The sequence below is a fragment of the Triplophysa dalaica genome, chromosome 7, assembly GCF_015846415.1.
Source record: "Triplophysa dalaica isolate WHDGS20190420 chromosome 7, ASM1584641v1, whole genome shotgun sequence".
Taxonomy (NCBI): Eukaryota; Metazoa; Chordata; class Actinopteri; order Cypriniformes; family Nemacheilidae; genus Triplophysa; species Triplophysa dalaica.
In genome coordinates, this window is record NC_079548.1 from 19,718,202 (window position 1) to 19,744,755 (window position 26,554).

The following is a 26,554-nucleotide window of genomic DNA, read 5'->3' on the forward strand; positions in this document are numbered from 1 at the left end:
TTTTTTAAATGTATGACATGTGATCATTTGCTCCTCGGAAACAGTTCACCAAATAATGAAAGTTCTGTCATTTGCTCACCCTCAGATTATTCCAAACCGGTACACAATTATTTGTTCTGCTAAACACAATTGATGATATTTGGAAGAAGGTCAGATATTTACTGCCATAGTCGGGAAAATAAATACTCTGTGAGCGATTTATCTATGATCAGATGTACCAATTGGCTATAGGTAGGCTAATACTTTTATTTGCACTTGTCAATTATAACCATAGTAAAATTAAACTGTTAAAAAACCTTGAGGGATTTGGGTGGGGCTGAGGGGCCGCTGGTGACACTTTGAATTGTTTCCTCTTCTAACAGATGTGATGTCAATCTAAACTTTTGATAAAACTTGAGAGCCCAGTCATTATATAAAAAATAGTGATTCACCCGTTGCAAATAAGCCATGATTATTTTTCCATGTAGTAGAAAATTTCACCAAAAACTAAAAAACAGACAAGACATCATGTGAACTTGGGAAATGTGCTTGACATTTATATAGACAATAAAATAGTGTATTCTGAATAATGGTATATACACAGAGTTGAAGGCACCTTGACTTAGCTAAACAAACAATTCTGTCTTGGTCTTGGGCTCAATCAAAAACAAAACAAATGTAGGACACAGAGGCTGTACCCCATAAATCTTTTTTTAACTATACAATCTTTATTCGTCAAGAATAAAAAGCTAGTAAGACAATAGTGGTGTTGTGATGCCTAAAATATATTATTTTAAATCCTAGTTGCCAAAAAAGTTTGTTGCTTTCAGTTGTGAGCATACTCTGTTGACCTATCTGGAAAAAAAAACATATGCAGCTCTTAAAACGTGATTTGGTTTATCATTTAATATACACTTATTTATATACTCAATAAATTATATTCTTTCAAAACAACTTTTCTATATATTTTAGACAAGAGAACTTTGACTTTTTTCTGTCGATTCCGAGATGGCTTTGATTGTCTTTATTTTATACTGTAGAGTCGGTTTATCTTGTGTATTTGTGTAACAGTCTTATTAGAAAAATGGCAACAACTTATTACTTGAATGGTATTCCTCGAGGTTTCTATATACATTAATGTATGGTCTTATCGACTCCCGGATGTGGCATTCAGACCAATGTTAATGCACACAGAAAAGCATATGCATGTTTCAACTATAAAATGTCAATTTTTGCCACTCAGATCATCAGAGCAAATACTTCCAAGTTGCGATGGTGTTTCACACAAGAGGCGGGAGGGCTTTCTGAATGTCTGTCAGCAGAGATGGTGTAAGAAATTTTGCTCCAGAACGTTCAAATGACTTCTGATGTTTGTGGAAGCCGTGGACGATCCAGAAGAAATGGCGTGTCTGTTGATCAAATAGGTTGTGGACCCTGATGCACTGTTTTTCATGTAGGTCAAGTACTGAGACAAATTATTCCAACTTTCTCAAATACCGACACAAAACGCACCCTGAGAAATTCACTTGTTTTTAAGGGAATGAGTGTATTAGCTTCCCCTTAAACTCTCTTTCTAAGAGGGGCAGCTAGCCAAGTTGGGACGTAAATGTTGGGACTGCGAATGTGAAGCTAGTGTTTGGTATAGTGCATCTCTGCTGCAATAAATGGAAAGATGATGTCATTTATTAAGTGTGATGTTGGCATATGAAGTCGGGATGTAGCCCTCATCCCCGTTGTTCCGGCGCACCCGCGTCCATCCGTCGCCCTTGTCCTCCTCCACTACGAAGAGCACCTCCCCTTCCTGCATAGATATGGTCCCCTCGCTGGAGCCTGTGGGCAGAGGAAGGTGGGAGTCAGGAAACGGGATGGGTGTATATTCCCAAAAAGGCATGAGAGGCGTATAATTGTACCTGGGAAATTGTAGAGCGCTGTGCATTGACCAATAGGTGCGGCCAGATCCTCTCCCTCAAAGTCGTCATCAAACTCAGTGTAGATGGCCTGGGAGGGGTCGGTCTCATCTGAGAGAGCTCCAAGACTGAAAAAGAGATATGTTCCCTCAAAGTGCTCATGTTTAAATGCGCATTTGATAGTGTTTGATATAAAACCCACCTGTTGTGGTTGTGTGCGCCGTTGTTATTCAGCGAGTGTGTCGAGTATCGTATGGAGTCTCCGCGGCCCCCTGCTCCAGTGAGCCAGCACTACGACAAACAAAGACGTGAGGGTGTGGATATAGTATTTGTAAAAATATATCCATTTACAGAGAGCGTGTGAAATGGAAACCTCATATTTGTTGAGTTCTCCTCTCAGTCTTTCCATGTTTTGTGCCGTCTGAGCGATCTGAGGGGCCAAACTGGCAGGATCTCCCATCTGAGGGTTCTTTTCATACACATCTTTCATCTTGCCCAGAGCCTCGCTGCACACGGATACATATTTATTTAAGATGGAGAGAAAGATTGAATGTCAACAACAAAAGACAAAGACTTGTGCCACTCAACACATTCTGTTCCTCGGAGACCAGAGGAGCTTTGTAAACAAAGCCCAGACCCCGGTAACCCTGAGGTTTCTGCTGGGGCTGGTTGTCATAGCGATAGTTGTCGCAGCGACAACGTGCCGGTTAGCTCACCTCTGATCTACTTCCTTCTGCAGCTCCTTGCTGATGTCATCGATCTTCTGCTGTAAGCGTTTCCTGCGCTGCTCTGGAGGGAGATGGGTGAAGCCCTCTGCGTCCACGGACTGAGGAGATCGGCGGAGAGACACCGTCACTCATAGATGTTTATGCATTAACACCGTGTCTACACCGGACGATGCGCGATGCGACACACAGCTTGTTTTAATGGGATTGTCATGCCGCATCCAGTGTAGACATTTTTTTTGTTATAATGGGGCCTAATGTGTTTTATTGTCTCTTGTCGTGATGCGTCCGGTGTAGACACGGTTTTAGCCACACTTACCACACCACAGTAGAGGTGAACTGAAACACCATCTTCTAAAATAGTCATTTATTTAAGATTTATGATACAGTATGTGGGAGGTAAATAGGAAATATCATTGTAGGGTGTTACAGTTGAAGTCATGATAGTGTTAAAGGTGAACTACTTGGCATCAGACACCGTTTATACAGTACAGCCCACATCAGTTTATACTTTATTAAAGTTTTCTCCACAGACGCATATTGTGAAGCAGAAAGAAGAAGTGTTCTTTTTTTTCGAGCCTGGCGTCACTAGCCGGTTTCAGAAGTGATATTGAAAAATGTTGGGGACATGGCCGCATGTGTCAGCGACAGAGCTTTAAAGGGATAGATCACTCAAAAAAATTAAATCTGCAATCATTTATTCACCATCATGTCATTCAAAACCTGTATATGACTGTATGTTGAAACACAAAAGAAGATATTTTGAGAAATGTCTCTGTGGTTTTGTGCCCGTACATTGAAAGTCAATAGGGGGCCATTGTTGTTTGGTTACCAACATTTTTTCAAATATATTTTGTGTTCTGCAAAAGAAAGAAAATCATAAAGGTTTGAAATGACATAAGGGTGAAAAACAAAACTGTCCCTTCACAACCCCAGATACTTACTGTGAAGTTACACCCTACTCAAATCGGTTTGCCAATTCTGAACATCCAACACATTTTATTTTTAGCATGCAGTGGGATGGACTCTTTTTTCAGTGATCAATGAACTTCTCCTCAACCCCAATATTACACCAAGCTTCCGTCTTTTTTTAACCTACTGTATAATAACTAATAACAAGAAAGCAGAGGCAGAACAGCCCCCGGCTCACATAATGTCTATATTTTCTACTTCTGCAGGTACACATCATACATCTTCGACGCTCTGTGAACTGCACTCTTAGTCATTTTAAAACAACATGATTTACGTTTGCATTGTACTCCTGTTCTCATTTCCACGAGTGCCAAATTGATTTGTTGCCAATCTGGGACACCGTGATACGTGACAGGGAACCCGAGAGACATGTCAGAGGCAGTTGTTTAATCCGTCACCCCTCTTACATTCTCAATCTGTAAGCGTGACAGAGGCGCAGGGCTGAAGATGGCGAGATTTCAGTCAGAAGGTGTGACGTTCCCCACCGTTAAGAGTTGTTTGGAGTCGGCTAGTCGTGACGCCAGCCTTGGCTACACCTCAAGAAGTGCCGTTTTAAAGAATGTGGTCGAAACAGGTGAAGAACTTGTGAGTGAAAACCATTAGGTGTGCAGTGAAACGGATGTGATTTCATTGTGACCACTCATGCACAGGACCATTTCTCAGACCCAGATCAATCTAGCCTTTAAGTGGGCACTGAATACCTCAAAGAGCCATGGCACACAGTTTGGCAGGTTGCCCGGCCTCTGACCTATCTCACTCACCGTTTTCTTGAGGGTCCGGAAGGAAGAGATTCTGGGTTTGACTGTCTTATTGATTTCCTTCAAACAGTACGACAGGGGGTCCCGGCCAAACTTGGGGGAAGGGGGTCCGTTAGCGGGCGAGGGTGTGGGGGGGGTGGAGAAAGGACTGAGCGTAGATGAGGGAAGCTGGGACAGACACCACACACAAGCCCAGAAGAACACAAGGACAGGATGGTGGAAGAAAGGTGGAGGGGGGGAAAAACAAAACACATGACAAAGGGACACCATCAAACACCTCAAAGCAACATCAAAACAGCAACGAGGACAATACTGGACCGACTTCTGCAAGAGGAACAGAAGCAAGACAAGGGAACCCAAAATACCCAAAATCTAAAAGCCGCAACACCAGCAATGCCATCAGCCAGATGAAGAGGCAAACAGTGGCTTTATCAGTAAAACCTCACGTCAGACAACAGATAAAGCTGCCTTCAATTCATGTAAAAAATTTCATGTTTATGAAATGAGCATGTTAATGCCACCACAATGTTATCATTATATATGAGGGAAGTTTCATTGTGATCGTCAACTACAATTTATTTTATGCATGTGTGTGCTGCTTGAAAAAAAGCAGCCGGCCATACCTAATTTAAATGATTTTCGCTGGGTTCCTGTTTGTGTGGCGATGCCAAAAAGAGAGGAATAATGTAATAATGAAACCACAATCCAGATTACAACATGCAAGAATTTTTCCAAAAGACTTGAAGGCAGTTTAAGCAAAGACAACATGAGTAGTTTCCAAAAAATAACCAAAACATAGCCGTTCACGTTATATTTTGTACAATAATAAAGGTTTACGATAAAAACTAAATTTATGAATCCACTCTTTGCCCCATTAAATGGTTTCTATTTAACAGAAAATATTTAACAGAAATATTCTATATTGTACACAGAAACAAAAAACTCTTGAAATTAACAAAATTCAAAAAGTCTAATGCAGATTTGCTGTGACATTTTAGTTGTGTTATAAAAACAAATGAGCGGTCTACATAGGTAACAAAATGTAAAGACATACTTACTGAAATAAACAGTAACTCAAAGTGAGTGATTTTCAAATATTTTAAAGCACACGAGAGACCTGACAATTGAGTACAGCAGAGTATGCAAAACCCGGAAGCGAGTTAGCATTTTAAGTCTATGAGATTTTTTAATGGGTTTTTCGGTGAATGGTAAATCGCCTGAAATAAGGTCTGTAGCTAACATAACCTATAAATATGTTTTAATCTATGACATAAAACATACCAGTTATGACATTTGAAAGTAGTCTTTTTTTACTGTTTGCTCATCTGCAATAAATCTCCAAGATGTTTTCTGTTTGATGTCAAATAGGCATTTAAAAGATGTTTGTAAAGGCCAAATCACACCGCACATACAAATGCCAACAAACACCAGCAGACAATTTGGTAGTTGGGTTTAGAATTGTATGAAAAATAAATGTTGTGTTCACATTGCCCCGACAGACACCGACAACACACAAGGATCTAAAATAATGTTACGTATCAGATAATTTACCCCAACAGTTATTCTAACTTCATTTAAGACATAGGCTAACAGATTATGTCTGCATTAAATCTGGTTGAAACCAGTCTATTGTGTGAAGGCTGCAGTATGTGTAGGCTTATATCAGGATTGCACACTATCTGTAGGCTCAAGTTAAATGCCTATCGTAGCCTGTTCATATAAAATAACTCTTTATACTTATAACAACATTGATCAGGTCCCACACTTTATTTTCTCATTCACTTTTTTCTCATGCACGTTTTAAAACCGAAACCATCAAAGGCCGCATTCCGAATTATATTATTTCGGATACCCCGACCTGGACCTCTTGTTTAAATCATTAGCGACATTTGTTGATAGATAGCCCAATACAAGATATACAATATATGGGTTGAAATGAGCAATTTGAAAATATTTCTTTATTCAAGCTTTCCGTATCGGATGCTAAACTTTAAACTTATTCCCAAAACATCAGGCCCCCGGTTGCAGAAAAAACCCTTAGGGTAAGAAAGCATTGTTCCTAAGGGTTTTCTTACCCGTTTCTTGCAAACCGGAAACAGGTTCTCAAAGAAATACATCTTAAGGTAGGCATTCTAATTCTCACTTTTATTTATTTAATATGTCGGTATATAATTAGCTACCTTATTGCAAAAAACAACATGTCTGTGTCTGTTCTGTTCTTTTCATTTTAAGTGAAGTATGTGCATAGTCTGCATGGTCCGGTGGTGCCTCAGCACCATTATATAGTAAGTGTTATATAGTATAATAATAGGTTCAGTACAACATGGTAACCACAAATGAATCAAGATTTTGTTATAAAAATACGTATTTAACAAACTTATAAGTAGTCTTCTTAAGTGACTGTTGGTGTCTGTTGGCATTTGTCTGTGCGGTGTGAATTGGCCTTAAGATGTTCATAATTTAGAATGTATGTCCATCCATCCATCCATTTTCTACCGCTTATCCGAACTACCTCGGGTCACGGGGAGCCTGCGCCTATCTCAGGAGTCATCGGGCATCAAGGCAGGATACACCCTGGATGGAGTGCCAACCCATCTAGAATGTATGTAAACAGTTTATTTCTAATACGACTATGAGAAGTTTTTACACAGCAGATGTTTTCGAGATTCTTAATGGCATTATTATGATTATATTATTAATATTATGAAATATAATAATATTATGAAATATTAAAATATTGCCTAATGTACAAAAATCTGGTTGCATCAAGCTTATAAAAGCCACAATTCTTAAGGATTTATAAAAATGTATAAATCACTAAACTAACATGATGCTACTTAAGATAATGATCAACAGTGGTGTCAAGGTAGACAGCTCATAATGTCTTTTGGAACACAGCAAAAACATTTTAGCTTCAAATAAAAACTTTAATGTTCCGAAGATTAAAATGATCAGCAGCAAGTCCTGTTTTCCAAAACAAATGACTGAGAGCTAAAAATAAACATTTCCCCCCAGACTGTCTTAACCGGAAAAGGGCCATGCAGAGAGAGCAAAACATGAGGCAGCAAAGGAAGTTTGAACTGCTATTGGTTGAGAAAAAGCAAAAAAGATTTGTAGCACAAACGCACGTTTTTCAACTCAAAAGGAAAAGAATCAATACAATAAGAGATATGTAAATTTTGTCCGATAACGATAATTCATAAACACTGGAATCCGATAACCGATATATTGGCCGATATACAGTCTCGAAATATTAATATAAAATTCCCTAAGCCTGAAACACATGGCAAAAGGTGGACAACTGGTTTTATTTGAAAACAATCACTGCAGAAAACTTAGTCACCTTTAGTCATCTTTTTTCCCCTGAAAATGATGTACCAAGCCTACTTTTCTGGTATATATATTTTTTTAAATAAACAAATCATAGATGTTTTTCCAGAGCAACCAGAAAAAATTTCTTAACAGCCGCATGTCTAAAAGGTCTCAAGAAATAAAGCATTCAAACGGCAGTCTTTTTCAAACAATATTCTTTTGTTCATGTAATTTACACATTCATAAATATCTACATACTGTACCTACATCAACAATGTTTTGCTAATAGCGGTAAGTAATGATCACGACAGAAAGACATTAACGTACTGTATTTGAACTGTGAGCAGCGTGCAGCTGAAGAAGTTTAACCAAAGGAAATGATTTCTGATTTATCGGAGATAATATATCGGCCTTAAATGGATTATCGGCCGATACGATAACAATAAAAATGAATCTGCAGATACCAATATGGACAATAATTTATCATGCATCCCTTAATACAATGATAATGACACCCAAAAAAAAATAGATTAACAGCGCTGAAGGAAAAGATGAAGAAGGCCAAGCGATGAAGAAGCAGGAAGTGGGGTTATTTAGGCATCAGGAAGAGCTGTTATTATTCCCAGAACATCTTCCTTCAGACTTTAGCAGAAATCTCAGACAATCCATTGAATTCAACATGAACTCGAATCATCACATGACTGGAGAGAGGAGAATGTTTTTGCTATGCTTCGCCTCCGACCCTCATTTTAGGAGGATTTTGCTCCTTAAAAAGCTAACCAGATGCAACCAAGCGTCTTTTCTGACAGGAGACAGTACACAAGGGTGACATTGTGATGGGACTGAGGGATATATTATACGATGTATAACAGCATTAGTGTGTTTGTGTTTTAAAGTCCAACGAGAGATAGAGCAGGGTCTATGCCATACCCTTAGAGAAGCACAAATGCAGTAGAATGTAACCAATAAGAGCGCCGGTCACAAGCCGAGCAAAACAACAGAGCTTGGGTCTTTTCCAACCCCTGCTTACAGCCAAACAGCCATGCAAAAGATGCATTCTGGAAAAGTGTGAGGATCTCAATGGTGTATGTGTGAGATTGCGAGTTAGAACGGACGAGGTGGATTTAACCATCATGCATCTCTCTGTAAAGGAGACCATGTGACCGAGATCTTCTATACTGGTATTCTATACCCTGTTATTATTCTTTACCAACCTGGAAAATCCGGCTGAAACCAGTTTATAATGGTTGCTGGGCCATTGCTGGCCACCTGTCAGGGTCAACCTTAGCAGAAAACCAGCCAGACCACTTTAGACTGGTATGACCTGGTTTATCCAGCAGGGTAAACTCTTTCCATCTCCAACAGTAACGATGAAATTTCATAAGTAGTGACGCCTACCTTGGTCTTCTTATTGAACAACCGGAAGGTTTTGTTCCTGTTCTTGCTCAGCAGCTCCAGGGGACCTTTGGGAGTGCCGAGACTGCTTTCCGAGGAGGCACGGTTAATGCCCTGACTGTAATCCTCAAAGTCAAGATCTCCTGGTCTCTCAAAGCCTGACTTATGTTGCTCGATGAGGACCATCGAGTCCTGAATAACAAAAAGAAAATACACTTCAGTCATTGGCTTGCATAGGACCGTTGGCTATTCTGGGAACATGGGGGCACACTCACGTTTTTCGAGTTGATATTCGCGCCAGCTCTGGTGATTCCCTCCAGACACTTCCCGATGATGGGCATGACGTGGCGCTCGGTGTCTGCAAACAGGGCGTAGCCTTCCGAGAGTTTTTTGATTCGTCTTTCATCAGTGTCCTGCAGTTTCTGTAGCACGCACACAGATATCAGTTGCTTTTATGAAAGATTGTATAGGAAACTTAGGAAAGAAAGCAGAGGGGAACAAATGTGTTAAAACATGTTGAGACCCGTGGCAGCTTACGTTGAAAATAAGAGGCATGTCTGTGAAGTAAAAGCTGCTCTGTTCTTTGTTGTACTTCTGCAGCTGTGAAGCGTAGTCGTTCCTGCACTCCTCCGCTATGTGCGTGCGCATATGTGCCTGGTTTTTAGCCTAGTTACATGTATAAACACACACACAGAGTGACCAGTTTAGTGAAATCAGACGTTGGAACAAGAGGAGGAACAAGGAAATGATATTTGGATACGATGAAAATGAGATGCCATGTCGTGAGGATGTCCAGCATGCAAGGGTGTGGCAATAATTCGGAAGAGTAACGCACAAACGTACCTTCTCCACGTCGGCTTTGGTGGCGTTGAGGTCCTGGTCGGTTTTCTCAGCGTACTGTGCAGCTTTCTCCGCTTCTCTCCATTCCCTCTCGAAGCGCTTTTTACTCTACACACATCCATCACATAAATAACAACGATTAGTGTTGGTCACTTTCTTTTCATTGTTGGAACAACGGCTTCCACATTCATTATGTCACAACAGACATTACATGTCGAATGTATGCAAACACAAACGACATTTCAGGTGTGGCAGAATTTTCAAAATGTACACTTAAATTTTGTCATACAGTTTTAACTACTTTTGTACAGTCTGTTTCTATTTACTGTCGTAATGTGAAAAACACCTCCAATTTAATGACATCACTTCTTTCCTGCCGTTTATCAAAATCCCTTGCTTCCTGCTTTTTCAACAATCTGCCTTCACTTTCACCGCAGCGCTTCCTCGGGTAGCCTGTCCGGGCTTGTTTGCCCATTAAACATCCACTCGTATCCCATTTCATTACAAACAACTTCTATTTTACGGAGAGGAACAGCGAAATTCTGACTGAAATGTACACTTTATCGAGGTTCGATTACGACAGGGTAAAACATGTTAAGATACAAACATTAACATATAAACAAATATTTTTTTTAAACACGCACTGAAAAATTACACACAACCTGGGAGACTTATAAACAAACGGGGTCATTTCTGACTGCATGTTTAGATACCTAAACTCACTGTAAACAGCTGACATATTTTGGCTGTTACACCTTTAAAGAGATAGATCACCTAAAAAGTCTCTCATTTATTTACCCACCAACACCTCATCTTAAACCTGTTCGACCACAAAGCAAGATTTTTGAAGAATTTTGGTAAACAAACAACACTGGCCCCCATTAACATCCATCATATAGACACAAAACCGCTGACATTTCTTTAAATATCTCCTTTTGTGTTCTACAGAAGAGTCATATTCAGCTTTCAAACAACATGAGGATGAATAAATGACGACAGAATTTAGATTTATGGTTGAACTGTCTCTTTAATAGCGTATTTGAAAGCATCCGATTACGCTTCTGTCTCTCACCTAACCACTGAAACGGCGTGTAAACAATCACTATCAATCGCCCAAACACAGGCACACACAAACCTGCTCCGACCAGAGACAATGAGAACAAAACAGCCTCCATAGTCAGCATTTACACAACAAAGAGCCCTAATGCAAGTGTCTGACATCGACGTGAACTCATCAGGGGAGGACTGATCTGTCTGCTCAATGAGACGATCAGAGACATGGTGGGACACGCCGGTCAATCACAACCAGTCACAGACAGACTTACATTGTCCAGCTGCTTGTAGGTGCCCTCCAGAGACTGCTGTGCTTTCTTGGCTTCTATCAGATGCTGCACATTCCAAAGAAAGAGAAAAAGAGACAGAATGTTACTATAATTTCGTTAAGCCTATTTTCTCTTTAAACCCCCCACACCTGCGATGCCAAGATGTTTTGGGGGGCTCAATGTGCAGAAGTGTGCTGAATGATTAATAGGGCATCACTATGTAGTATTTAGGGAGTTCTGTGTAGTTTAGGGTTTACTAGGGTTGCACGGTGTACCGTGGTAGCATCGCGATGCTTAAGCTTCAAAATTCCAGCGATGCCGCTCTGTTTTGTTAACGGCAGTCTCGTAGTGGCGTGACTAATGTTACATATGCGCATTACGTTCATTTAAACACTTTCATTTGTCTTTTTGTGGTGTTTCTGCGTTTTCAACCGCTGATTCAGTGAGTCATTCATCAAGACACTTCCTTCGTTCTTGAATGAATCAGCTGTTTTGAATGAGTTAGTTGATTGGTTCACAGACACAAAAAAATTGCCGTCCCCTACTCGCCGTTTTTGTCACATTTAAAGTAACCCAACATTTTCCTATTAAAGCATTGCTACAGAGAATGTCAAGCTGACGTCACCCCCTGTGTTGCACGTTGCAGTGGCGCCGCCATCTTGGAAGAATTATACTACACTTTATTTTTGTTTTGATATGTACAGATACTTGTCGAGAGAGAAAGAACCATGGGCTTTTCCTGAACGACTCTGCGTAATACTATTGCAGTTCTTAACACAGCAAAACCGACCTACCATAGTTATATTTCCTATTCAAACAAGAATAACAAAACACTAGATTGAATGCACTAGCAGACATCATCCCGAAATGGTGCAACATTTAACGCGGCTTGACGTCGATTAACAAGACCTATAAATGTAAATGGTCTCAAATTGATTGAATTACTTTCAATGTTTAAAAGAAATGATTAAGTAGCCGTGGTGGGTGTAACTAGTAACTAAGTAATCAGTTACTATAATTTAATTACTTTCCCCTTGAAAAAGTAAAGTAATGGATAGCTCTTATTTCAATTACTGTTCCTTCTGATGTAATTGAAGTAAATACTGTGTAATATATTCAATAGAGGAAATTACATCAAAATTATATGTCTAACTTTAAAATGTATGCTTTAATGTATCCTTCTCACTTAGTATACTTTGGTCAGTTAATTAGAATCATTTATGTAGTTATTTATTATTTATTTGAATTTATTAAATAAGCCGTTTCAATTTTAATAAAGGTTAATATAGAAAGTAGTAATAGATGTAGAAAGTAATTAGTAATAAGTAATTAAATACTTTTTGGAGAGTAATTTGTACAGTAATCTAATTACACTATTGAATATGTAATGAGTAACTAGCAATTAATGACCTTTTCAGAGTTAGTTACCCAACACTGTTTTAAACTGTGTTACACCTTGTTCTTCAATTCAAGATACGAGCCATTGTTAGATGATTGTATTAGCAGGGACTACAATCACTTCACAGACCCAGACAAAGAAGAGGAGACGATGTTGAGTTTATCTGGGGACCATCGACTGTTATTAATGGAGGTAAACACCAGTGGGCTCAACCTGAAGCATTAGCCTAGTGTGGCATAAATTAAAAACAACTCCTCCAAAAGAGACTCTGATGTTACTTTCTTATCATGCCATTATTCTCCTTCGAGCCTCTGGTGTAGCCCCGGGGCGAGTCGGTGCGACCCACTGGGTATTTAGGCTCAGCCCATCATTGTCTTCCGAAATCAATCAGGGGCGTTATTTATTTTTCCTCTAGCCCTAAATCAAATTATCATCCTTCATTGAAATGGTTCTGCTGTGGTTGCGTATCAAAAATACTCCGATGAGTTCACAGATGTCATGTAATCCATAGTTTGTCTCGGGCCATTCACACAAAGTGTCTGGCTACACAAATGTTTGAAATCGTTCTGCATTCTTCCCTCCCTAGTCCTCTGTCCCACAGCAAGCTTTATTTTAAGCCTGGCCCAGTTTTTTCAGTCTCTCACCATCTTGCGCTCCTGTTTAAGATCCTGTAAGTATTTGGTGAGCTCGATGCAGATGTTGATCATCATGTTTTCAGCGATCACCTCCCTCTGACCTGCATAGTCGTTCAGCTCATTAAGGATGTCCAAAAAAGCCTGGTGATTGGAGAACCTAAAAACATGTTGAACACATGAAGAGATGAACATGTGAAGAGTTTGGTTCAAAAATGAGATAACTTTGTTTTTAAAATTGTTAAAAAATCATGTTTTAATTGTGCATTCCAATTAATATCAATCAAACTGCAGTTGGTTGGTTTTGATTTACGCCGTCGTAAGTGAAAAATACAGCCAACTAACAATAAAAACATGATAAAATAATAAAAACATGATTTTTTCAATGTTTTCACTTTGGAACCAAACTCTTCATATGAAGAGATCACACAGAAGAGATGACACATTGCTAGTTGACATGATGAAGATGATGTGTTTACTTCCTCATTTAAAGGGAAAATTCACCCCTAATTCTGTTATGAATTACTCATCTTTAAATTGTTCCAAATCTGTATAAATGTCCTTGTTGTGATGAACACAGATAAAGATATTTGGAAGAATGCTTGTAATCAAACAGTTCTTGGACCCCACTATCTACCATAGGAGGAAAATTGACAATGGTAGTCAAAAGTGCTGCAGAACTTTTTGCTTTCCTACATTCTTACCAAATATCTACTTTTGAGTTCAACTGAACCAAAAAAAATGTATAAAGTAATTGTATCTACTATGGTAGTCAATGGGGTCCAAAAACGGTTTGGTTACAAGCATTCTTCCAAATATCTTCTCCATGTTCATCAGAACAAAGACATTTATACAGATTTTAAACAATTCAAGTAATTTAACAGAATTTTGGATGAATTATCCCTTTATAAAGATTCAAGTGGGAGAACATGCGAACATGTACATGTCAACCATCCACGTACTGTATCTTTTCAGTGTTGGAATCAAACAATATTTACTTTCTTAAATGCCGATGGAAATTTTTGTGAAAAAAATCCTTCTTAACATTTTTTTTACTAAAATATAAAGTAGGCCTACTCTTCTTCATCGTCCATGAAACCAAAACCATGTGGCCAGGGTAAATAATATGAATCAATAACATCTCTGCCCAGTTTTCATTTCCCAGCTTACATAAGTTATGTGGTACAAATGATATGTTCTGTCGTCTGTATTTCTGTGGCTGCTTTAAACGATCCCTGATTTCCATGAGTGACTTCATTAGTTGAGCTTTCCAGAGGGAGAATCCGGCAGGTAATTTGCACGTCTATGCATTTGTTTGTTGAGCTCATGTGCTTTTGTTTGTAGTCGGCAACAATCCCACAGGTAACGCTGCTCAGTCGCCGTAGCAACATCAGACACAGCTCTGTGATCTGATTAAACTGACTGGGGATTTGTCAGATTTCTCATCTAACATTACACTGTTCAGCCTGGATAGATCGCTTGTCATCTGTGAGAAAAAGCAGGATGTATTTGATGAAACGTGCAACATTACCTGCATTCCTGCTCCTCTTTGCTGCCTCGTTTAGGGCTGTATTTCTTGGTTAAATTTCTAGAAACCAGATAAAAAGATTTGGATTGTAAAAATCACTGCCTGATGGATCACTTGCATCACAATAAGAATATTTGCAAGTGGTCAAGTTTCAAATGCCAAAAGGTGGAAGAACAAGCCCTGCAGGTGACCGTGAAGCATTTACATGAGTTATTGAATAAACATTCACTATTAAACAAAGACATCAGTATTGATCAACAGTCACTTAAAGGTGCAATACACATTTTCTGAAAACCACACACACTACTACTCAAAAGAAACACGCCCCTCCCTGCATTGCTCCGCCCCTCAAAATAAAGCACAAGCTACACAGCCACGAAATGATCATGACTTTATCATAGCTGAGACCATGCAGAATAATAATTCTAATGAAGAACAACCGAAGACATAAATAGGGTTGGGTACCGAAACCCGGTGCTGTACTTATATACCCGGTATGAAACGGGACCAAAACAAAACGCAGATTTCGTTGCCATTTAAATGCTGACTGAGCCGTCGATTGAGACATTTGACCCCCTTCACGTGAACGAAAGTCGGAAAGCTCAGATAATACAAATCCAACACATCTTATAAAATGGTTAAATGAATTGCAAATGACCCGTGATCCACACGGATCGGAACGTGCATGAACCGTGGATTGATCATAGTGAAAGACAGTTTTAATGCACGCTCTCTCTCCTCGGACTGTCAAGCTTTTTACTCTGACTGCATATAATTGTATTTATTCATTATACATACTGTCTGTTTAAATAAATGCACATATGATATAAACCATGGTAGGCATTTAGTTGTATCTGGAGGGTTAACAGTTAACACTTATAACATCTTTCTAGCAATGTTATTGTTCATGGTCATTTCACATTCACTAAAAAAAAAAAATATATATATTTTTTAATTGAACATATTGTACGTTAATGTCATCCACCGGTGTTTGGTGGCTCTTTTTAAAAGTATCGATTTAGGAACATGTATCGAAAAAAAACCCAAATGATACCAAACCTACATACAAAAGATTTTTTTTCAACAAACACAGAAGAGATGTTTTGCAAATAAGCATAAAATGTATTGTTTAGGTATTGATTTACATTTTTAACAGGGTTTCTCAGAAATCACATACTGCACCTTTAACCTGCAATTAATATAAGATCTCTGCACAAAATAAAACAAACTATAACACTGTCCAACCAAAATGTCTCATACCTTAAGGCGGTTTCTTTGAAACAGAAGCATACGCCATACAGAGGCAAAAGTTATGGATTGCAGCTTTGAAAGTTTTGGTTGTTTTTTATTTTTATTTGTGTTCACTAGTACTAGGACTACACAATATATAAAAAAAACTCTTATATAATCGCCTCTAATTTTGAGCACGTTATTAAAGTTCAGAACATAACTGTCAAGTGTTTCATCTTTTAAATGATGCATAGTTTGTACTAGTTGATTAAATAATAATGTAAAACGAAGGTCATAAATATGCACAAACATTAAAAACACATTTTCCATGAACTCAGTGGTTACAATACTGCATCGAAGATGTGCATATCACAATGGTTTGCAATAACATTTGTTTTTATGTACCGCAATAGTAAAACAAGTCAGTTCATAAGTTGAAATGATGCTTTACTTTCCATGAAAGACTATGAAACATTTAAGTTGGCTTTACAATTTACAGTATTATTGTATCGGATCACGAATATGGTATTATTTAGGGGTTTACTGCTCTAGTCACTACCTAAGTTCTATATTTCCATTTTCATTTATGTTGTTTAATACCATTAATTACTTTACACTGTTCTAAAATGTGAAAAATAGCAAAAAGTATATGTATGCATTTTTATTGTATTAAGGCTGCGTTAACTTTAACATTTTTTAATTTTGGAACAACACAAGATAGGGACAGAACTACTATTAACTACTAGTTTGGTTAAAAAACTTGATGTTTTTTGTGTAATCTTTGCACAGGAGGGGAGGTAGATCATGACACTAAGTAACCAAGGTCATGGACTCTGCAAAGTGAATTAATGTAAAATATAAATGTACTGACAAATACTTCCACTGTATCCACATCCCTAAAGTCATATGTCCGTCTGCTCCCACTTCCTCTCTCTTCTCTCTTTCTTTCTCTCTCTCTCTCTCTCTCTCTCTCTCTCTGTGTGTAGTAACCAGCACATATGACACATACAACCAGCAGTGTGGTAAAGCTGCCAAACACACACAGAATAACGTGAGAATCAAGCGAGTCTCGAGGGCTGGTGTTGAACGAGCCAACGAGCAGACCAGCATGCGAGTATGCGCTTATCCTCTGGTCCAAAGCAAACAATAACGCTCTGAGATGCAGACATGTTCTGTTCTGTTCCAAACAAGTCACGAGACCCATTCATTTCACAATCAGCCAAAGTTCTCCAAGAGACACGCATGCTGCAGGTCCACACATGTGTGTGTAGTATACACTCTACGCAGCTGCACGGACCCCATCCTCAAATCACTTACCGTAACTGCTTTGCATAGTTTTGTTCAATCTCTGTTCGCTCCTTCACAAACTTCACGTATTTCTCCACCAGGTCCAGCCCAGATTGTGTATGTTTGTCAATGATGTCATATTGGTCCTGCAGGTAACACAAAAACAAGACACAGGTCAATGCTGACTTTAAAAGAAATGTGCAAAACTAGACTGGTGTACAATAGGGCTGGGCAAAAAAGTTGTGAATCTATTTTTTTTTCTTTCATATTTCCGCAAGTTATAGCTACTACTATCCTCTAGATGTCACTTTTCTTTTTACAAAGGGTGGATGTAGTCGAATTTAAAGGTCTGATGAACAGTGCTTGTTTATTGTTTTATACTGTTATATGAGGTCTACTTATGACGTTTGCATGGTTTTTACATCCAAAAACATCAAAATCAATAAGCAATCGGTTATTTTCTACACTGGTTTTGAGGCCAGCTATGCAAACGCTCGGTTTTAATGGGCGTGCCGCTAGAAAGTCTTTATAAGTAAAGGCCCACTGCTTTCATTGGATAGCAGTTTGCGTAGTTGGAGCCTTCTGTGAATTTGGTTTGAGACGTTAGGTTAACATTAGCACCATTCACAGTTTTCGCACAGCATCACTTTTATCTGGAGACCTCCTGTGATTTATAAATGACCTCCCCATATCAGTACTTCATGTGACGCAATCGCACGGGATGATTTTACTCAAATTTACTGACTTATTTCTCGGATGTGATGGCAAGGCCTTGTGTATAGTTAGTATAGCCTATAGATGTATTGCGTTTAATGATGACCGTACCTGTCTGCACTTGAGACCAGTGATCGCGAACCGGACAAAAGATCACCGTGATCGCAGGTCTCAAATGTTACAAGAGTTTCCATGATAAACAAACAAATGGGAGACTCCTGGTAACTTATGGATATCACCCAGCACCAGAAATAATACCAAAACACTTCAAAACAGCCCTCATTATTCACAAACGGTGGATAAAACCTTGAAAAATGATATATGAGCCCACCAAATCACGGAGATGGCGATTCGCACGGACTTAAGATCACAGACTACCTCTGGAATTAATACAAATAACGATTGCTCCCTAGGTAATACTTATCTCATGTGAATAGTGCTCAGGGCACATTAAGCGATCTCTAACAAAGCAATAGTGACGCAAAGTACAAAAATGTTTCACCCACATAACATTGCTGCACCATTCCTATCGGATCCAATATTCATGACACAGCACTGCTTTTTAATTTTAGTCATTTAATCAGCTAATTTTGTGAAATTTTGTTTGTTATAAGGCATCTTAAATGTAAAATAATTGGATCTGTTTCAACATACCCAAGCGTGTATAAACTTTAATATACCATTGTAATGTGGTATTTACTTTAATTTGAATTTGTATTAAATCTATAACCATTGACTCAAATCGAGAACTTGTGACATCAGAATCGACACCCAGCCGTACTGTACAGTAGTTTAAACCATAGATTTACCAAAATTGTAAAGGATAGTTATTTTAAAAAAAAAAATTCTGTTCTCTCTCGTGTTATTCCAAACCTGTAGGTCTTTTTTCTGCAGAACAAAAGGAAGATATGTTCAAAAACACTGAAAACAACATTGCTCCTTTTTGACTTCCATTATTTTGACACAAAACCAATCAAAATAAATTCTCCAATCAAAATATCTTCCTTTGTGTAGAAAGAGTTGCTTACAGGTTTTAACAGCATGAGGGTGAATAAATGATGCCAGGTTTTTTTTTGGGGGGGGGGGTGGTTGGGATGTGAACTATCCGTTTAATCTTTAAAAGACTTAAATTCTGTGTTTTAGCAAGTACATCAATGAGGATGGTTTTACTAGGCAGTTGTATTAAAATACAATATGTGACAGTTCTAAGAGTAGAAGCTAAAGTACAAAGTGAACTTTCCCTTTAATCTTTAAAAGGCTTCAATTCTGTATTTTATGCATTAACATTTGCATTTATGCATTTGGCAGATACTTTTATCCAAAGCGACTTGCATTGTATTGTAATATACATTTGTTTTGACTATGCGCAATCGCCTGGGATCAAACCCATGGCCTTGGCGTTGCTAGCGCCATGCCCTAAACACCGAGCCACAGGAAAGCTATTATGCACAGCTCTTTCGTGAATTACGGCACTTTGATCAGCAGATGTACTGCTCGATCTAAAATCACTACAGGATTAAATAGTTTATAACGTGCACTTGAAAAAGCAACATTCGTCAAACATCATCATTATAAACATGGCTTGACATTAAGCACTGTCATGTGCTTGTCCTTCGGATATACCTATAAATATTACTTGTCCGAAGAGAAAAACAATCATTTCATTTGAAGTGTCAATATAATTGTTTCAGGTCCTGATTGGTTTGCTTAGGTTTACCTTTTTAAGTCCAACAATGATTATATATATATATACATACATACATACATACATACACACACACATATAATTTATACTATATTTAAATATTTCATATAAAAAAAATCTTAAAATTATACATGCTTGAGTTTGTATTTATGCATACATATTTACTATACATATATATTATGTAAAAGTTTTACTAAGAATAATCGTTAGACAGCCCTAAATCGCTTAAAGACTTATTTTTCCAGTCCTAATTTATTTAGTCAAGAAAATGTTTCATTGTAAAAAAAAATGTTCATACCCAAAATTAAATCACTATAAAGTAGCTATAAAGTAAATCCTGACTGTAAAAAAGCACATAAACTAAAACTGAGATATGAGAATGGTGTCATCCGCCGCATACTTTAAAGAAACATCTCAATCATCAAGGTGTGCAGTATAAATTGTGGCTATCTAAAATCATTGTGAACGTTCATTTATTTAATCATCAAGTAAGCCCTTATTTAGCTGCTGTGAACATGAGTAACAAGCTTAAACCTTCTCAAGAATTTGTGTCTCTATATTTATCCCCTTCACATCACTACTAGACCCCACTTACAGACTACCAGCCCCTGCTGAACCAACCATCTCATCTCATCTCTGGACACTCAAGGTTGTGATAATAATACATGTAGGGCTGATGATGTGTTGCCATACAGTACAACATCAAGATTCACTGCCTGCTCACAACCTCTGATCCTTAGCAACATTATCTGTTGTAGGCAGGGGGTTCCTCAGGACTTTAAACTCGTCCTGTCATTAGCGTTCGAGCAGACAGGACACAGGAAGTGGAAGTCGTCCGCACTTCCTGCTGTATTTCTACACAGCTCAACTAAAATATGAATATCACATGCCAGTTCCTTTGGCACACCCTGAAAAACCACACAGACAGACAGACGGACTAATTTGTCCAACATTTGTCAGCATGTTCTCTAAAAAAAAACTTTCCGAAACAGTTCTGAAATGAAAGAGAGATCTAGTTCTGCTGTCTTTTCCCCAGTTCCTTATTTGGTGGGGCGATTTCAAGTACAGGCCTGAGTGTTTGAGAGTTAAGATGATATCGGGAAATGTCCCCCCCTCTCAACACTACAGTACCTCTACAGGACATACACATGCGTTTTGAAGTGGGAAGGAGGGAGGTGCCTTTGAGATGACATTCCTAACAAGCCGTGCCATGTCCCTGACTCCACCTCCTCTCTCCTCAAAATGGAGGCCATTAATATAGAACAAGAAAAGCATTCCCTACCCCCTCACAACCTACTCTCAGGCAAAAATAGAGCGCTTTGCAACTTCATTCAAAACAACGTCACGTGAGGCAGTTGTTCATGCTGACGCTACAGACCACAATGTGGACATACTTGTTTGTGTGCATCTTTGTATGATGATCATTTACAGAACCCATCAACTTTGGTTAGCAGTGACAGCCAAGAATGACAATGTGATGAATGAAGAAAAAATCCATCATACCTCCTCCCATATCTCTTTGCATTGTCATATTACTTTGGTGAAATTGACTCAAACGTTCTCTAGTGGGAGTTAGAAAACACACATTTTGCGTATTGCGTTTAAGTAAAGAATATCATCCTTTCTTATGTAAATAAAGCAGGATTTTATTATAGTAAAACTATAGTTAACATGTTTTGGGGCAGATTGACAACTGTTTGTATTATGTTTTTCAAAAAATTGAATGGGTAAACTGTGGTGACTGTACCAAGACCAAGGAAAATGTATGGTAACTATGGTTTTATCCTTATGAACATATGATCATAAATGACTACAAGTACTATATATATAAAAATCCTTTACAAATCATGCTACATCACGGTGATCTTTTGTCCGGTTCAGGATCACTGGTCTCAAATGCTTACATGTAAGGTCATAACATTAAACGCAGTACAAGAATAGCCTATACAAACTATAAATATAATCAGTAAATTTGAGAGCTCTTAGTGGAGCATATGGCTTTATCAAGTCAGACAAATATTTAGGGGCAAAACCACAGAGACTAAAAGACAAAAACTAAAATCTTAAAATTAATCCTAAAATTGACCGGTAGCCAGTGAAGAGAGGCGAGAACAGGGGAAATATGTTCCCACTTTCGTGTGCCAGTCAACAGGCGTGCAGCCTCATTCTGCACCATCTGCAATCTGGAAATTGAAGCCTGACTAGTGCCTATATATAGTCTATTACAGTACTCCCAGCATTTCGAAATTAAAATATGTAAAATTCTTTCAAACACTTTAGGAGACAGGAAAGATGTCATACACATGCGTATTACATGTTCAGTCTATGGGCATGCACGAGTATTCCCTATGGCGGAACAGGCGGTGTGTTTCTAATCCTCAATACTTATTGAAGTTTCTCCAGCAAAGCGTAGATTTACTACACTTTATTGACACACACCAAACTCTAAAACACGCATACGCAAACAAAGGATATTAAAAAGCACTTTCGGGTAAACCTGGACAGGTGCGTGTGTGCCTGTACAATACAGCATTTGTATTCGTTTTCGTGGATCGTTTTGACAACGGTGTCATGTATACGTAAAACTTTTCAAAAACGCTTCCATTTTTAACTACATCAATGGTGTGTAAACATACCCTAAGGCTGCAGGCAATTGGGGGCAGACGTTTTAAATGTATTGTCATGCAAATAATGTCCCAATGCCAAAAAATTCAGTGATCTTATAAATGGGCTCCTTGTCTTCCTTCTCTTTTGATTTTGGGATGAAATAAACCAGACATTTCTTGTACATTTTGGTTGAAAATCTCCCAAAAAGATACCATGAAAGTAGCCATGACACAACACACACTAGATCTGCATCAGCAGAGACTTCAAAACAATTCACACCGACAGCTATCATCACGCTCTTTAAACAACCAGAGATTCCCATTGACAACAATCACTGGAGCTATGAAAACAAGTCGGGGGATAATGTGCGGCAGGGTTCCTCTTATCTGTAGCACTGTATTCGGCCTGGTCTTGAACTTCTGCCTCCCTCATTGACCCCTCCTTCCCAAAGTGCACTGCAAAACTATTATCCCACCCTAGAGCACCAGGGTACCACCACGACTGTGCACAGAAACATGCCACTGGTGTTTGTCATGCTATAATGACTTTAATAAGGAGCCTGCTGCGCTGCATATTTGAGACATGCAGAAAGAATTCATACCAATAAATACTTAAAGTCAGTCAGCCTCTTACCAAGCGGCAGGAGGGAATCTTGCATACAGATGTCAAAAAATAGCTTACGCATTACAAGCAAGGAGTGGACAGATGCCCACGTGAAGCCATGGGAACGGCACCTAATGACTAAAACACCTACACCAGGTTAGACTGCTCAGAATGACGTTAATCCAAGGTTAACCAACATCCCCGCCCTGTCCCTGTACTCATTATCAGGCCGTGAGAGTCATTCAAATCTTTTAACCGCAGACAAGTGTTCACTTTCCACTACGGCTGCACCGATATGTAAATTTTGGCCGATAACGATAACCGATCATTATTGAACATTGGGCGTCAATAACCGATATATTGGCAGATATATAGTACCTAAATATTAATATAACATTTTCTGAGACTGAAATGACTTTTGTCTCCTGAAAACCATGAACCAAGCCTACTTTACACCGGTTAAAGATTCTTTCACTTTTAAACTTTTATGGTATAATGTTTAGTTAATAAACAAAGTAAAGATGTTCTTCCAGAGCAACCCAGAAAGGAGTTCTCAATAGCCACAAGTCTAACAGGTCTCAAGACACAAAGCATTCAGACAGCAGTCCGACTCAAACAATATGCTTTTGTTCCCGTAATATACACGTTCATCTACATACTTCAGCACATCAACAATGTTTTGCTAATAACAGCGAGTGAATGATCATGACAGAAAGACAGTACCATACTGGACTTTAACTGTGAGCAGTGTGCAGCTGAAGTGGTTCAACTTGAGGAAATTACTCATAATATATCGGCCTAAATTTGATTATCGGCCGATAACATTAAATATGACCGTTTATCGGCCGATACCGATAATTTATCGACCATCCCTACTTTCCACCTGGACTGCCCGTAGTGACTACAAACTATCTGAGAAATGCAAACCAAAACGAATCCCTTTTAGCTTTCACTTCTGTTTAATACAGAGCTGAAACCCGTGTGATGTCACCACAAACAGCCCTTAAAAACACAGGCACAAACGTTGGTACGCAATGAAAAACTTTCTAGTGAAGTAAACACGGACTGGTTGACTGGCTGGTGTTTTTCTCAAATTAGGCCACAACTAATTAGGCTGGCGCAGTAGCCTAGAAGATGTAAAGTGGACGGGGCACAGAGGCCTAGAGGGAGCGACAGCAATGAGGTCAGAAAGTCTCCGCCCACTTTTGCCTAACGCCCTATTTACATACTGCATGCATGTGCAGATGTCAGTAAAATCTGGCTGTGGCTGAAAAACAAGGGAACTTTTTTGCATTGGGGACATTACGGAGAAATGGAGGAGACGATACAGGCTGAATTAAATCGAACTGACAGAGAATGCGAGGGTCAGAACAACAGTCTGAGTGTGTAAGTGTCACCCATGAAAAGAGTGTTTGCTGGACCTCTAAAATGCATCAACAACAAACACAAAAACAGGGAGTGTAGCCATTTATTCGAGACAAACTAGCAGGTTGCCAAAGTGTAAACAAACAGGTAAACAAGGGCATTATCAGAACAGCTTGAGACGGAGTGCTGTAACTTTGAATAAACAAGTATCATGCAAACATTATAAAGTCACCAATTAGCTAAACTGAAGTTAAACAGTAAATTAAATTGAATATTTATTAATTAACTTTTCGCTTTAAAAAACGAGTGCAGATGGAAAGTGGGGCAGTCAAGGAGAGATTAACGGCGACGCTGCAGTCGCAATGACACTGTTGAACTTCGCCATAAAAGTTGATGTTCATTTCAATCGTGATTATGAAGACTTTCGAAAAACTGTTAAACAAAATGTAAAAAGACAATTTTGTGCTTTTTGTGGTTATGTCCTGTATCTGCTTTAAATCACGATGTTTGCGCGCATATGTTCAGCTCCATCAAACGCATTTGTTGATGTCGTAACAGAAAGATCTTACAACATAAACACAGCCATTAATTCACTCAGGATGGTTTTCTCCTCATAACTTACCCAAAGCTCTGTTCCCCAATCCATGTTCGGCTCTTCGTAACACTCCACTGTGTGAAAAGTTATCCCAGATCACGAGTAACAGATGTTTAAAGCATCAAAGAAATCGAGTCATTTCTTTTGTTCACATTCACAGGACGAGTATAAACAGAGTCATCGGTTTGAGCTACTTTGAGCTGGCGAACATCATTTCTGTTGCAAAGCGCGAGGGATCAACTGGATCGCGCTGCCGCGTCACTCCCAGATCTCTCGTTCTTAAAGGGATAGTTCACCTTTTATTCTGTTATCATTTAGTCACCCTCGTGTAATTTCATACATGCATCAATTACTTTGTTCTGATAAACACAGAGAAAGATATTTGGAAGAATTTTTGTAATTTTCCATTACGGAAAATCATTGACTATCATAGTAGGGAAAACTAGTCAATGGTGCCCCAGAGCTGTTTGTTGTCCTAAATTATATAAACATTTTCTTTTGTGTTCAATAAAACATTTTTGGTAGTTCATGGTGTCCCAGAACCAAAAATTGCTGACAATCTTTAAAATATCGTGTGTTAATCGGAACAATTAAGTGTATACAGGTTTGAAACAATCTCAGGGGGTGAGTAAGATGACGGCATTTTCATTTTTGGGTGGAGTATCCCTTTAAGGAGCCGACGGCTCGAGCTCATCAGGACTGTATGTACATGTACAAGAGGCAGCGAGAAAACGTGAACAAAAACAAAGGGCAGGACTTTATTAAAACATTAACAAAACACGTAGATAATGATTAACAGTGCTTGTCATGTTGAAAATGTTTTTCAACGTAATTGTTATTCAGAAGAAAGGAATGTGTTTTACGTAAAGTAATGAACTGTAATCATATAACAAACACATGAGTAATTTAAGGCCTTTCTTTTAGTTGTCTAAATCCGTAAAGGTCCAGTGTGTAATTTTTTGGAGGGTCTATTGATAGAAGTGCAATATAATATACTTAACAATGTCTTCAGAGGTGTATAAAGACATTACATAATTGAGTTTTATGTTTTTATTACCTTAGAATTAGCTATTTGTATCTACATAAACCGTGGGACCCCTTACACGGAATTCGCCATGTTGTATCAACAGTAGCCCTAAACGGACAAACTGCTCAACAGAGCGCGTTTCGTAAATACATTATGTCCTGCAGCAAAGAAGCGAGAACGTGACGAAAATGTGTCAGCCGCCGCCGTGCTGAAAGGGAGGGGTACAGTGAGACGTTGGTTGCAATTCACAACCTCACCGCTAGATGCCGCTAAATTTCAAACTCTGAAGCTTTATTTATTTATTTCGATCCCCATGTGATCTTCCTGGGCTCCCAACAAGTATAAAATACAAAACTACATCAAACAACTACAATAAACATGAAGTCACTTAAAGTCAAGTCAATAAGAGATAAAAATGTAAAACTAACCAAACATTGTGTCATTAAACATTCCTTTAAGGATTTTTAAACCTCAGTTTACTTGAAAAAAAAAGTATTATCTGATGGTAAGTCATTCCCTATTTTCATTCCTCTATGTATAACAGTTCCTGCAAGTAAAAAACATTCTTTTGATGCATGCCTATATATAAGTTGACAATACAGGACATTAGGAATTCTAGACACAGAAATATTTCTAAGAAAACAAAATAGGG

At 38.6% G+C, this 26,554-nt stretch overlaps 1 protein-coding gene across 3 annotated transcripts; it reads right to left on the reverse strand.

Annotated features, from left to right (window-relative positions):
* Positions 1-510: 510 nt before the first annotated feature.
* trip10a (thyroid hormone receptor interactor 10a) lies at positions 511-25,126 on the reverse strand. Of its 3 annotated transcripts, XM_056752484.1 has the most exons (15): positions 24,903-25,126; positions 17,317-17,432; positions 14,773-14,829; positions 13,254-13,401; positions 11,214-11,276; positions 9,892-9,996; positions 9,586-9,714; positions 9,324-9,470; positions 9,052-9,240; positions 4,345-4,509; positions 2,603-2,712; positions 2,260-2,392; positions 2,089-2,177; positions 1,890-2,014; positions 511-1,809 (listed from the first exon to the last, which is right to left on the reverse strand). In XM_056752484.1, the coding sequence occupies exons 1-15, from the start codon at positions 24,924-24,926 to the stop codon at positions 1,658-1,660; spliced, it is 1,752 nt and encodes a 583-aa protein (XP_056608462.1). In that variant the 5' UTR covers positions 24,927-25,126; the 3' UTR covers positions 511-1,657. The 3 variants fall into 3 exon arrangements, with proteins under 3 accessions (XP_056608462.1, XP_056608463.1, XP_056608464.1); XM_056752485.1 differs by lacking the exon at positions 14,773-14,829; XM_056752486.1 differs by lacking the exon at positions 4,345-4,509.
* Positions 25,127-26,554: the final 1,428 nt, after the last annotated feature.

Bases quoted from the DNA above. Each gene is read 5' to 3' on its own strand.
- trip10a (XM_056752484.1), bottom strand. From the start codon at position 24,926: ATGGATTGGGGAACAGAGCTTTGG. The intron at 2,178-2,259 runs GTTTCCATTTCA...TGTTTGTCGTAG, and splicing joins GAGAACTCAACAAATATGAG to TGCTGGCTCACTGGAGCAGG. The intron at 2,015-2,088 runs GTGGGTTTTATA...TCTCTTTTTCAG, and splicing joins GGCGCACACAACCACAACAG to TCTTGGAGCTCTCTCAGATG.